The sequence below is a fragment of the Podarcis tiliguerta genome (assembly GCF_965153285.1).
Source record: "Podarcis tiliguerta genome assembly, chromosome: 1".
Lineage (NCBI taxonomy): Eukaryota > Metazoa > Chordata > Lepidosauria > Squamata > Lacertidae > Podarcis > Podarcis tiliguerta.
This window is the reverse complement of record NC_139534.1, coordinates 78,551,685-78,565,780: the sequence shown is the minus strand read 5'-3', so window position 1 is coordinate 78,565,780 and position 14,096 is coordinate 78,551,685. Positions and strand designations below refer to the sequence as shown.

General features: G+C 39.8%; 1 protein-coding gene across 7 annotated transcripts in view; it reads left to right on the top strand.

Annotated features, from left to right (window-relative positions):
* Nucleotides 1–14,096, top strand: part of SHANK2 (SH3 and multiple ankyrin repeat domains 2) — a 339,067-nt gene that overhangs the window by 74,991 nt on the left and 249,980 nt on the right. For all 7 annotated transcript variants that reach the window (XM_083408317.1, XM_083408314.1, XM_083408318.1 and 4 more), the window contains exon 9: nt 2,499–2,576. In XM_083408317.1, the coding sequence (XP_083264443.1) occupies nt 2,499–2,576 (78 nt within the window). The remainder of the gene's footprint in view (nt 1–2,498; nt 2,577–14,096) is intronic.

Below are 14,096 nucleotides of genomic sequence, written 5' to 3'. Positions count from 1 at the left end.
AAAATCCAAGGCAATGTACATGTGAGTCCTAGACTTTGTAACTTCAGCAAGGTGAGACTGTATGACCATACCTGTGCCATCAGACCATACCCATGGACCATACACAGACCATGAAGCTTTGTTCAGATTAGTAGCATTCATACAGCTCTGCATGTATTGACTTTTGGCAGATCTCCAAATGGGCTTTTTAAAAAAATGCTTTTCAGCAGTGTGCAGGGACATTGCAGTGGATCATTTCCACCTTTGCTTTCCATAGGAAGATATAGACTGTAAGGACCACCTTTCACCATCTCTGAAACTTAGGCTCTCAGTATATCTGTTTGAATGGGAGAACTCTTGGTTTCATGAAGAATATTTTCATGTAGTGTGGAGTCCTTAAAGCAGGCACCCCCAACCTTCGGCCCTCCAGATGTTTTGGACTACAATTCCCATCATCCCTGACCACTGGTTTTGTTTGCTAGGGATCATGGGAGTTGTAGGCCAAAACATCTGGAGAGCCACAGGTTGGGGATGCCTGGCTTAAAGCATCTCTGAGCCATAACGAGGCTAAGCTACAATAGCAATGACTGATTTTTTATTTATTATTTCATATAATTTATGCACCGCTTGATTGTAAAAAGTCTCAAAGCAGTTTACAAAAGATAAAACAACAGTAATACCAAGAAAAAAAATTATAACCCTACTTTAAAATAAACAAAAGAAAAATAAAAACATATTAAGATTACCTCAGTTTTCTAATCATCTGGGTAGACTTGTCTAAACAGGAATGTTTTTAGCAGGTGCCAAAAAGAGTACAGTGAAGGTGCCTGCTTGATCTCAAGAGGCAGGGAGTTCCAAAGTGTTTGGTCGGCTTCAGAGTGAGACTTGTGTCACCTGCACTCGAGTCTTCATCTGGCCTGTTTCATAGTCCAGAGCTCCTCAGATGCTCTGAAATGTTGGAGAGAATGCTCAGGAGCAATTGTGTCAACCACCCGTTTAATCTTGTCATTCCATAGTGAGATGAGGGCTTCAGCAGGATCACCAGCTTTCTCTACTGCAATTGTCTGTCCAGACTTAACCAGATAATGGTCCGACTGTGACATGGGAATGGATTGCACTCCCCCTATCTTTGGTCCATCCCTCATATCACTACATCAAGATGACCATCTGAGAGAGAACCATGGTTGTCATGGAGGCCATGAAGTCTCCAGTTAGCCCGACAGCAGCCTCCGCATGGATATTGAAGTCACCCAGGATTATCATGTTAGGGTCCTCCAACAATATATCAGAGACTATCTTGGCCAGCCTGACCAGGGATGCTGCCAGGCAACAGAGTGATCAATAGACCAACAGCATTCCTGATCTGTCTCTCTGGCTGCAGACCCTCTAAGCCCATTCAAAGGTCAAGAGGCTTCCTGGTTAAGGGGAGGTGTACCTATAGACAGTAGTAATAGCCTCAACCCCTAGTCCAGCCTGGTGTGGTACTTATGGATGTGGCAAACAGTTGGTGATTCTAGGATTGGGTGAAGCACCAAAAGCATAGTGGTGGTCTGTGGGCAGAGCACTGATGGCAAGACAGAGAGAAGCAGGACAAGGTGGAGAGCCAGTAAACACACAAGACAAGCAGACAAGGTAGAGGTGAGCAGGGTGAAAAGAGGAGGGAGTCAAATGACTTCATTTGACTATAGTAGCTTGTTCAGACTGAAGGACAGCTATAGGGCCTGAATATAAGGGCTATGAAGTTGTTGGTTTGTTCTCCCTGGTCACCTGGCCTATAGGCTTGGCAGGAAACCAGTTTGGTAATTTGTTTTGTATAATTAGAGTGGACAGTGTGAATTAATGAATGAAATGGCTGCCTTTTTATAGCCATAAATCTGTGGTAGTTTGATGTGGTATCTAAACAACAAATACTTGTGCCACATTAGACTCTTTTTGTTGGATTTGTTAATACCAAAGTTTTGATACTCAAAAACTTACAACAAACAAAGCTTTAGGTTATTTTTAATAAAACTTCAACATTATAGGCATAGTGATTCTAATGCTGCACTGCCTTAGAAATACACAAGTAATGAGGCCTGTTATAACTCATATAACATCTGTTAGAGCATCTGCTTCTTCATTAATTATTGCTTCAATTCTTTAAAAAAAACCATCTAAGCAGATAACTTTCTTTTCTTTGGTATATCTCTTAATTTTGGAAATGATTGTATTTGGAGTACACTCTTCCAGTATGCTAGCAGGACCAGTGGTCAGGAATGCTGGGAATTGTAGTCTCAAAACATCTGGAGGGCTGAGGTTGAGGAAGCCTGGTCTGAACCAAGGCATAGGTGGAAAGGTTTAAACCAACTCTCACCTTGTGCCATACTCTTGATGAAAATTGCCTCCCACTGGTAGCTGTTAAGCTCTTAAAAGAATTGTGCACATTTAGTATCATGACTAGTTTGGCTCTATTTGTGTATTGAATACCAGCAGTGCAACTTGATTACAAGGTTGTAACAAATTATGTGCTTTATTTACAGGACAGCTGTGCAAGAGTTTTGTTGTTACGGGGAGCTAACAAGGAGTTGAAGAACTATAATAGTCAATCTCCATTTCAGGTAAAAAAAAAGGGGGGATGCAGGGCAACTTGCATATTGGTACCAATGAGAGTTGTTGACACATTTTCTACCTGGGAGAAGAAAAATATGAATGCAGCAACCAAGTTACTGCACATACTTGTTTGTCATATTTGTATCTCATTCATCTTCAGGGAATTTATGATGGTTTATGTTGGTTATTCAACTATGTACTCATTGAATTCTGTGCTCATGTAGATTAGGCTCAGGCAACTGAAGTGGCGGAACTGTGGACTGTATGACTTCACACTGCAGGTTGGAGGTTATGGGGTGTGTTCAACTAAATGGTTGTGCTAGCAGGATTGGGGAACCCTTTTGGCTCCATGGGCCAGATGCTTATCAGGCTAAATTTGTTAAGTAGGCAAGTCTGTCCAGCTGTCAGAATTCATTTATCAAATGGTACTTTGCTCCACTTCTCATATAAGTGGGTGCATGGCAGTGGGCTGTGGAGGGGGGGCTTTCCATCCCCCCTACACTTAAAGGAGAAGGCCAAGGGCTTTAATCTCAAATTAACATATGATGAACCAAGATTAAATCTGGCAATTTAGGCTGCACTGCACACTCCTATTCGCTGCTTGGAACAGGGTGGTGCAGGCAATGTAGAATTAAGCCCTGTCCTCCTGCCCAGTGATGCCAGCTGATGAGTGGGCATGGTTTGGGGAAGAAGGCCTGATGGACCAACTTGGCATCCTTAATGGGCCAATATTAGCCCATGAACTGGATGGTTCCCCACCCTTGCACTAGGAGAAACCAGCACAAGGATCTCTGCTAGTGCAACAGGTATGTTCCCTCTTCCTTCACAATGCACCCTACGCCATCCCCCAATCTATTCTGAAGTTTTGAGGAAACCCCCAAAACAGATTTTGGGAGGTGGGTGATGGGGGGAGAAGGTTCTGTCTCTCAAGGAACGTCCCTGCACTGAAGGAACCTTAGCCTTAGTGCTAAGTGGAATACAACCCAATATTTTTAATGCTCACCTACATAACACATTTTCCCAGGCTGCAATCTCTTACCCGCTTAACTTGGAGTATGTACCATTGATTTCAGCTAGGGTTGAATTTTATCTGTCCCCTAGATGCTCTAGCTTACTATATTGAATGAGTTTTATTAAGTTTTCATAACAACAGTAAACAGAAAACAATAAGCAGAACCACCATCCCCTTCCACATAGACAACAAAAATAATTATAATTACAGTTACAATTACTCTCTCTCTCCCTGATTGTTTTGATTCACTTAGCATAAAAACGGAATGCAGTATCTTCATAGGCAATTAGTGCAAATGTATAGTTTTGCATTTATTTGCCTTGTTCCAGTCACTGAGGATAGGAATGTGTTTTCAGTCCTCCATTTTTTGTAAGGGTGGGAGTCATTATTGTGGATAAAGACCCCGTCAAGCTTACAGAACCACTCAGTTTTCCTTTTGGCCCATTTTAATTTGCACACTCAGAACTCCCCAACCATATAAACAAATAGTTGCTCCCTGCTTCCTTAAAAGAATTGGTGCACAGGTCATTTAAAGTTAAAAAGGTTAAAAAAAGGTAGAGGGCCCCTGGATGGTTAAGTCCAGTCAAAGGCAACTATGGGGTGTGGCATTCATCTCGCTTTTCAGGCCAAGGGAGCCGGCATTTGTCCTCAGATTTAAAGTAACTGCATTCAGAAATAACAAACCATGGTTGATTAAGAGAGAGAGCCTTGGGTTCACATGCTGCTCTGCCACTTTTACCACCCTTCATGTACCAGGTGAGAAGTTTGAAATCCTCCATTTGTTGTTTTCCCCCAAATCCTTGTTATGCCTGTATATGGGAAATTAGTTTGTGCAAACCATGGTTAGTTTATTATAATTTAAAGTACCAGGTATGCTAACTTTCATTTCAGGGCAAAGCCTTAAGTCAGCCCCAAAGCCGTTTATATAAAATACAAATTAAACATTCTAATAACAATGAATGAAAACAGCAAAAGTTTACAGCAGTTTGACACCCAACTCTCAAATTCTTTTAGATGACATCTTTCACAACCAGGATATAAAACCACTGGTGGGGATCTGTTTGAATGTTTCCACATAAAATTTGTTGTTGTTACCTCAACATCAACACATTGATGCAGTATTTTGCCATTGGATTTGGAAAAGAAACAATTGGCAAACAGTGGCCACTGTGGAAAAGGCAGTTATATACAGGTGAAAGGACAAGTTGTGCTTTGAAGGTGGAATTACGGCAATTTGTACTTGAATGAAAGAAGAAATTGCAACGAAGTGGAAAAATAACTGGGCCTATTCGCTTAATGACAGTTGGGCTGAGGGCAGTAATGCATTCCGATTATGTACCTCAAAGGGGCTCACACCAACACCTCATATGTTAAAAGCACATGTTATCGGGCTGTGGGGTCAGGCAGGCCAGTCCTGTCCCTATCTCTTGATGTGTGTGCACTGGCTATGTCCCACTGGAGATATGGTCAGCTGCTATGTGAATTGGCCCTATGTTCATTAGGCCTGGACAACATATTGATACATCGCCCAGGACCGGTATGAGGGCCAAACCACCATGGTTGCTTCACTCGGTGGTATATTGTGGGTGAAACTGCCTCTGCTGAGTCCCTCTGCCACCAGTGCTCCACCCGTCTACCTTACTAGTATCAGACCAAGCCATTATTCTGGGAAAATAACGAAGCAACTGGCTTGAGGTGCCTTAAATAGGAAGCATCTAATCTCAGGCACTTCGTTGTTGGGTAGTTTGTTGATTTTTTTCCTAATAGGAGGCAGAGACAGCAATGAAGAGGAAGGAGTGTGAAGGGAGAAACAAGGCTGATGGATGGGTACACATATCAGCCAGTTAAGTTGAAAAGGCTGGTTTGCAGTGCTATGAACCTCTTTTTTATTATGTCTTTCTCCCTCAATTCATTGCTATCTGCTTTGTTTTGCTGACCTATTTGATACAAATTACACTATCACAAAATTACATGGGATCCTCTTGAGTTAATGGGGTTTTGCATACTAAACTGATACTCCTGTAATCAGTACATTGTAGCAGTGAACTCTATGCAATGTATCAAGTGCCCATTCATTAGCTATTATTAAATACTGCATTCAGTTTGTATCAAAACCTCTAATTTAAAATACCTTTTTTGAAAAGGAGAGAGAGAGAGAGGCCGTCTGTAGAATTTTATTCAGTGTTTCTGCGTCTGCGATAAGATCATTTTTCCTTGGTTAGCGAAAATTGGAAAATAGAACTATCCTCATAATTGAAGAAAAATACCATACTAGATAAAAAGCTTCCACTTCTTTGAAGAAGTGAGGTTATGAAAGTGGGTTTGTTCTTCCATTAGCTGTAAATAGAAGGTCATTGAAATTGCCTCCAGCCTGGAGGGAAGATGACAGACTGTTTAAAATATATATATCATAAAAATGCTGAGGATTTGCAAAGGTTTTAAGAAGGTGTGTCTCTAGAATTACAGAAGGCAGGGCACAATCTGATTCATGTCTGATTAGAACTAAGCCCTATTGAGTTCAACCTTGTATAGGACTACAGGTTTAGTTTAGGTGTTGCAAAACCCAGCGATTCACAAGGCTAAGTCTTTCAAAGACTTATAACTAGATTTGCATTTTTTGCTTAGAAGTAATCCCCATTAAGGTCACTGGGATTTAATTCTGAATGGAAACACATACAGTACGTGGTACCCAGTGAAGTATTTCTACTAACTCGAGGATCTATGGTTGCTCAGTGGAATGTCTCCTGCCTCTCCTCTGCCTGTGCGCCTCTGGAGGATTGGGGGAATACCCATAACAGATTTAGGGGGGCACACAAGGGAGGGGAAGTTTCATTGTACAGACAAAAGTCCTAGTAGGAGAACTTTCTTTGCTACTGCCAGTAGTATCAAACTGCATGAATAGGAATTATGGAACCATCGTTTTGCGTATTGTCCCCACGTTCCTTTTTAGGTCTTTGACCAATACTGTGTAATTTATAAACTGTCTGATGTTTGTGAAATTTATTTGTATCAGAAATATTAGCTCCCATATAGAACAATAGCAGGCAGTAGCTCAGAGCCTCACCATTTTCCAGGTTGTACAAAATTTATAGGTCATAATGCCCAGAAACTTTCCCCAGTGTTAGTTTCTGCTGTGGAACCAAATGTCTTAAGTGTGAATTTACGCAACCACAAACAAGGAAAAGGCTCAAATCATGAGAAGTATCTTTTTCCTTCGCAGGATTAACTACAGGACTCCCCATACTTGCCACATCACATTATTTATGCCCTCCCACAACCTATACATTGGGGACGGGGCATGCCTGTAGAGGAAAAGCCTGCTGAATGCACATAGGCTTTTCCTGTGATTTATAACTCCATGCGATCATGCAACAGTGAGGGTGGAACCTGGAAGCACAGCCCCAGTAATGCATATTGTATTCACGTGAGGAGGACATGACTGAATATGGCAGGGGTTTCCAAACTGCTTGTGGTCCGTGGCATGTTCATAAGAACATAAGTTAAAATCATACAGCTTCTTGCACAGCACAATACAATTGCTATGACAAGCAGATAAAGCATTGTGTGGTCCACCAAGACCCTCAGCAATTTTCAAGTGGAGCATGGGGGATGGGGGAGTTGGGGAACAACTAGACCAGGACTTATGTAACTATACACAGAGGTGGCATTTTCAATTTGTAGAAATCAGCCTCAGACTTTGATACTATGGAAGAATCAGATGTACTGGATATTTCTATGATATGGAGAGTAGGTTGGAGAGTAGAGTGTACTGTGTTGAGGTAAAAAAGCATGTAGTGGTTCCATGTTGATGCTAACTTGCTGTAAGTTTAGTGCTCCACTACGTGGCAGCTTTGTAGTGTTGTGGTCATTGTGGGTTGATTCCTAAACAAGGCTACATCGCCATATGGCCAAACCATACTGGGTTGTATACCTGCCATATCAGTCTGTATGAATCAACCGGTTATATCTCCAGTGAAAGGAAATTTAAAAGAAATTTTGCTTAACAATGCTTATATTTTATTCAGAACCAGATTGAATAGAACTCAGTTTTATATTATTTTGCTTTGATACTTTTCAAAGAACAGAGGGAGGGGGGAATAGAAATTTGAAGTCAAAATGTATTTTCTTATTAGTTGCCTTTCTCTTTTGTGTTTCATATTGAGTAACAGCCAGGCATTATTTAGTTTCATTAAGTCTCCTTTAAAATTAGTGCTCAGTCATGTAAGTTGTAATAGGTGTTATATAATCACTTGCCTTGGTAGTTCTTCGCAGTATGACCTAGATTTCTCCATGAAAAATACACACCTGTATTTGCTCCTTTTTACATTTAATTTATTAAAAGCAAATCATAAGGGATTTCAGAATGCATCTTTCTTGTGAATGGTTTTCTAGGTGGCATTTTAAGCTATCAAAAGGCAGTGGAATACATGAATGCACCACTGTGTTCTTCATATTTACTTAATTGAGCAAACATTAGAATTTCATAAGCTTGGTGTTTTAGGGTAATAGAATAAGGACTTTAAAAAAGTAGAGGAGCATATAATGAAATGTTTGCAGCTAAAGCCTCGCTCTCTCAAATATATTTATTTGAAATGTGTCTGGGGAAATAAATATTAAAATTCTTAGCCAAACTATAGCCCACCATTAATATTTGTCAGTTTTAACTTTTGCAATACAAGATGGCAGCTTGCATATACAATCCTGTGTTTTTCATGTGTAAAGCTATATTTGCATCATCAACCCATTAGAGAGTGGCAAATGTAACATATTTATTGAATGTGTTATGCAGTTAACCCAGGTTCAAATATAGAAAAAGCAAACTGTTGTCTGCCTTTGGAGCCTCATAGGTAGAGCTGCCAAGAGATTTATCTGAGCTTGGTACACTGTATGTAGATTAGGCTGTACCAAAACCTGCCATCTATTGGCAAGTGCTTTAAATGCTATCTGTCTCCTCTTCCTATAGACATAGAGCTCCCAAATCTTAAGAACTGAGGTAGGACTAGATATAAATATTTGCCATAAGTTGCTGTATATCCTTTTGTTTTTTTATTTTGTTTACATTTACCCATGAGGGATTACTTGTGCAGCCTGATTCTATCTGTTGTTTTCTGAGATCTGTGTGAAACAATTTCAAAGGCTTGCTCTCATTAAGTAAGTGTAGGATTGTAACATAATTTAAACTGTCACAAGCCCTAGATTTCTGCAACTGACAGGTTGGTGTGGTTTATCCAAAATTCCCCTTCCCCTGCCTACATTTTGTATTGCACCTCCCAAAAAAAAACCAAAGGAGAGGTTTTTGCAGTGAAGATTGATGGAAGCCTACTTTGGATTTGAACCATAGGTTTAAAGATGCCTTGCGCCCATGCTAGGGTTCTGATCTGGATCAGAAATCCTGCATTAGAAATGTGAAATTTGCTATCTAAGGCGGAACTACATCATTAAGGTCATATTTATTTTGACCCTCAGAGAAGATGGCTTTTGGATATCATGTTAAAGTAATTATATTTCAGCATTGCCTTTGTACATTGCTGAAATATAGTTTGTGTTTATCCTTACAGAACTGAATAGTGAAAAGGCATTGCAATGATATTACAGTGTTTCAGCAAATGTAAAATCATTTAATAAATAAGTGTTGGACTTTCCCCATGATTTATATTTGCAGTTGCTAAAACTAGTTGTTGAGCAAATGTATAATAGCTATTCTAAGACTACTGCCTGTCAATATCTGACTACAGATGGCACCATGAATCATAGCTTGAAGAAAGAAAATGTTAGACGCTATGCCAGAGTTGCTAGGAGAATTTCTGGGCACAGTGTACCACATGTGCTGCTAAATTTTAGAACAGTATCAGCATGCATTCTGGCTGAAAAATTTCAGTGGTAGAAGAAAAATCACACTCAAAAGATCAGTAAAAGGAAGATAACGCTAGCGTGGTCTGTATTATCAAGGAGAGAAGATGAAATTACATTCAGCCAGATAGCCTGTTGAAAGCATCCAAAAGGTAATGCTCAGCAAGAGAACAGATCAAGCAAGAGAATTAGAACTGCACAGCAGAAATAATTTGATTGGGGGAAGGGTGATTATGTAAACTGTGCCTCTGACACTTGATGTTAATCAAATTGCTAATGCCTTTCATTCCTCTGCATAATAAGCATGTACAAAGTTACATGACCATGCCAAGTCAAATATTTTAAAACTGTATATAATAACTGTATATAAACTGTGTGTGTATTTGCAATGATGTAATTGGACTGTGTGAAGAGCAGATTTTGCATGGTGAAGCAGGCTGTTTAGTGTTGAAGATGCAAAGTAGTGTTGCTCAACAGCAGTGAGATATTCTGGACCAGCATATAAATGTTATTATATTTGCCCTTCATAACCAAAATCTGTATAAATTAATGTATGAGGACAAAATTGTAGAATACTCTTGTTCTGAATACTGTGGGGCAACTTTGCAAACACTTTTACATATAGTTGCCACTTAAGAAAAATGTAATTATCCATTACTTGGTTGATTCTCAGATATTTCTTGTTTGTTTTACTTAAATATGCCATTAATATATTATGTCAGTTGCTAAATACGAACCAAACAATAATTCATGCTGTTTGCAAAATATTTTACAAGTGAAGATTTTAACCTTTTAATAGTCCAAAATTGCTGTTTTAAAATGTAGATAGAAGCTAAGTCTAACAATTTTCCAACAACTATTTTTAAGGTAGTAAATGGGTTGAGCAAATGTTAGTTGCTTTCCTTATAAGATTGTGTCAAGTGAAACTAGGTATGTATTTTGAATTAACATAGTCTAGAAGTTCATGTACACAATAAGATACAGATAAAGATAGGAGATAAAATTAACAGATGCAAGTTGAACTTTTATTTCTGAAATGAAAGTTTGGCTTATGAAATCACATGAACCTTACAAGCAGCTTTGTCATAATTTAACTTGGTAACACTGTCTGGCTCTGCTAGGGTTGCTCAGCCTGGAAAAAGAGGCTTGGAGAATGTCATGGTGTTATTCGCAAACACTGTCAATCTGAACCCTTAAAAGGGGGTCTTTGTCATTTAGGGCCCCTTCTTAATGGCACTGGAACTGCTGCAGCTTGACAGCTTCCTGAAAGATCAAACATCCTGAGCTATGTAGCAGAAGCCCAGCCTTCCCCCTATACCAGCATTGCACTGGTTTTTGGAAGTAGGAGGTGTGAGGAGCATCCATAACATGGACTCCTCCATGTTGCATTGGCTTCTCTGGTATCCAGTGCTTTTATGTATATGTCAAAGAGACTGGGAGATAGAATTGAACCATTGAGAAACTATATAGTACAACTTTTAGAATCAGGGAAAGCAACCTCCCAGCACCAACTTTTGGAATCTGTGGCCCAGAAAGAAGCAGAACCACTGCAAAAACCGAGTTCCAACCTCTAAACAAGAAAGCTGGTCTAGAAGAATACCATAGTCCCTTGTATTGCAAGCCAGTGAAAGGTCCAGGAGTTTTAACAGGGTCACATTCCTTTTTCTGGCAGAGTTCCAGCAGGTCTAAGGCAGTTCATGCTCAAAGGTCAGGTTGGAAACAAGTTTGAAATGCATCCAGATACTTGGGAAATAATTGCAAAAAGTTTTCATGTAACCAATCATTCTTGTCTTTTATCATCTGTTCAGTAATCTGAACCGCCTCCACAAATTCTGGAGTTCAATGGAAACCAGCCAGAGATTACTGTTTAGTACTAGGTTTAACATACCACCGTTCTACATGTCCTTAACTTTCACGGTATATAGTGATTTTATATCTATCTATCTATCATCTATCACACAATTCATAAAACTCAGTCCCCATTGAATTTCTGAGGCACCACTTTTAAATGATACTGTCATTTATCTTGAATAACTTCACATTCCCTATGAATGAAACCTTTATCAAAATATATTTTGCCTGACATTTTATTATACCACATTGTATGGGGTTGTGGCCTTTTAACTTGGTCAGGCCTAGGTTTACATGAATTAGAAGTGTTTCTGAGCACAATTCAAAGTATTGGTGCTGACCTTTAAAGCCATAAATGGCCTCGGCCCAGTATACCTAAAGGAGCATCTCCACCCCCATCATTGAGCCCAGACACTGAGGTCCAGCTCTGAAGGCCTTCTGGTAGTTCCCTCTCTACAAGAAATGAGGTTACAGGGAACCAGGCAGAGGGCCTTATAGGTGGTGGCGCTCACCCTGTGGAATGCCCTCCCGACAGATGTCAAGGAAATGAACAACTATCTGACTTTTAGAAGACATCTGAAGGCAGCCCTGTTTAGGGAAGTTTTTACTGTTTGATGTTCTATTTATTGTGCTTTTAATTCTGTTGGGAGCCGCGCAGAGTGGCTGGGGAAACCCAGCCAGATGGGCGGGGTATAAATAATAAATATTATTTATTTATTTATTTATTATCCACAATCTATCCTATCCACTGTTGGACAAGATGATTGTGTTTTTTTGTTTTGTTTTGAAATTCTGTCACGAGGAATATAGATAGGCCCCTGGGTCCTGTTTGTTGCATTTATTCTGTAACCAAAAATCAAGACAAACTTGGCATCATAATTGGTAGGGTGTCCTGAGACACAGAGTACAGGACTCGTGTACCTTTAAGAGCAGGGCAGCTGAGGAATAGGCACAGCTTTTCACTTCTCTATGTGACAAACTGAACCTGCTAAAATTCCCTGTGCTACATACCGCCTCAGTTTATATGTAACACGAAGCTAAACTATGGTAGTGTGAATGCCTTGGGTTTTCAGAGAGGAGATTGCAGTTTATGTTCTACTCACTCCAGGGGCTCATGGTTTGCATATTACAGACAAACCATCAACCAAGGTTGGGATGACATAGCAAGTCAAACCATGACTTAACCCCTGACTTAACCTACGGGACCGCCTCTCCTGGTATGTCCCACAGAGGAGCTTACGGTCTTCAAACAAAAACATCTTGGAGGTCCCAGGCCACAGACAGGTTAGGCTGGCCTCAACCAGAGCCAGGGCTTTTTTGGCTGTGGCCCCGATCTGGTGGAATGCTCTGTCACAAGAGACTAGGGCCCTGCGGAACTTAAAATCTTTCCACAGGGCCTGCAAGACAGAGCTGTTCCACCAGGCCTTTGGCCAGGGCACAGCCTGACTCCCTCCTTTGGCAATCCTCACAGAACTCTAGCCCAATGGTTGCCATTAATCTGATATGAATTAATTTTATAATGAAATGATTTTAGAATGTTTTATCATTTTACTGTTGTTAGCCGCTCTGAGCCTGGCTTCGGCTGGGGAGGGCAGTATATAAATTATTATTATTATTATTATTATTATTATTATTATTATTATTAACCCAGTAGTGGCAGGACCAGGGGAGGAATATAGCAACCATGATCTCTCTGGGAACACTTGCATTTGTTCTAAGCCATAGTTTGGCTTAACTTTATGTGTGAAGCTGGTGAGTGTGTTGGTTCAAATCATCTGAACAAAACAACCCAGAAAGTTTTCTTTTTTAAAAAAAACAACAACCCTACATTTCCCTGTTTCTTCAAACCATTTGTTTGTATCCTGGCTTCTTCTGAATGGATTAACCATACTTTCCTGATCTGTATGAAATGGGAAAGTATAGTTAATGAAATACTTATTGGGTTCATGTGAAGCAAAAGAGTGAAGAGGCTGCATACATGGCCGCAAGCCTCATTCATATCTTAAATTTTATGAAGCCAAGATATGATCATCCTGTGATTTAAAAAGTACAGTACTGTCTGGTCACTCAAAGCAAAGCTGTATGGAATCTCATCATGTGCTTCCTTATCCATCACCCTAGAAATGGGACATCATGCTCTTATTTAATATTTTAGCTCTAAAATGGGGGGGGGGGGTTCCTGAATTTAAGAACATTTTTATATTACGAAGAATTATATTTTCCAAAATAATTGAGCCATAGGTATGTGTTATTTATTTTCATGCATCAAACATGCATACATTGGCATTAAAATGATATGGAATTATGGAAGGCTGCACTACTAGATGGGTTTATTTTATTTTGACTTCTTCTACGCCAGCTACAGAGATTTGAAACACAGAATGATTTCAGTGATCACCAAACAATACCCAATTTGTATCTTGAAACTGTTCTTCTTACAAGAGATCTGATAATGGATACCACTTAAGATTTGTGGCATTCTACTGTATTATTATAATCAGCACCCATGGCATTGAGCTCGTTTTACAATACACAGTACAATTGCATACAGCTGGGTCTTAGCAGGTTTTAGACTTTATTAAACCATACAGTACAGAAATATGCTTACTCTGCTTTCTCATGCCTCAAAGGAAAAAAATGTTTTTATCATAAAATAAACTTCTGCATAATTTCATGCAACTTTATTGCCCATGAGAATAAAAATTAGAATAGAACCAGGAAGAATTGTGATGGAGATGAATTGTCCTCCGCCCCCTGCTCCAAGTAGCAGAGTTCTTCTACCACCAGTTATCCTTTTCCACACTTTGCCCCCCCC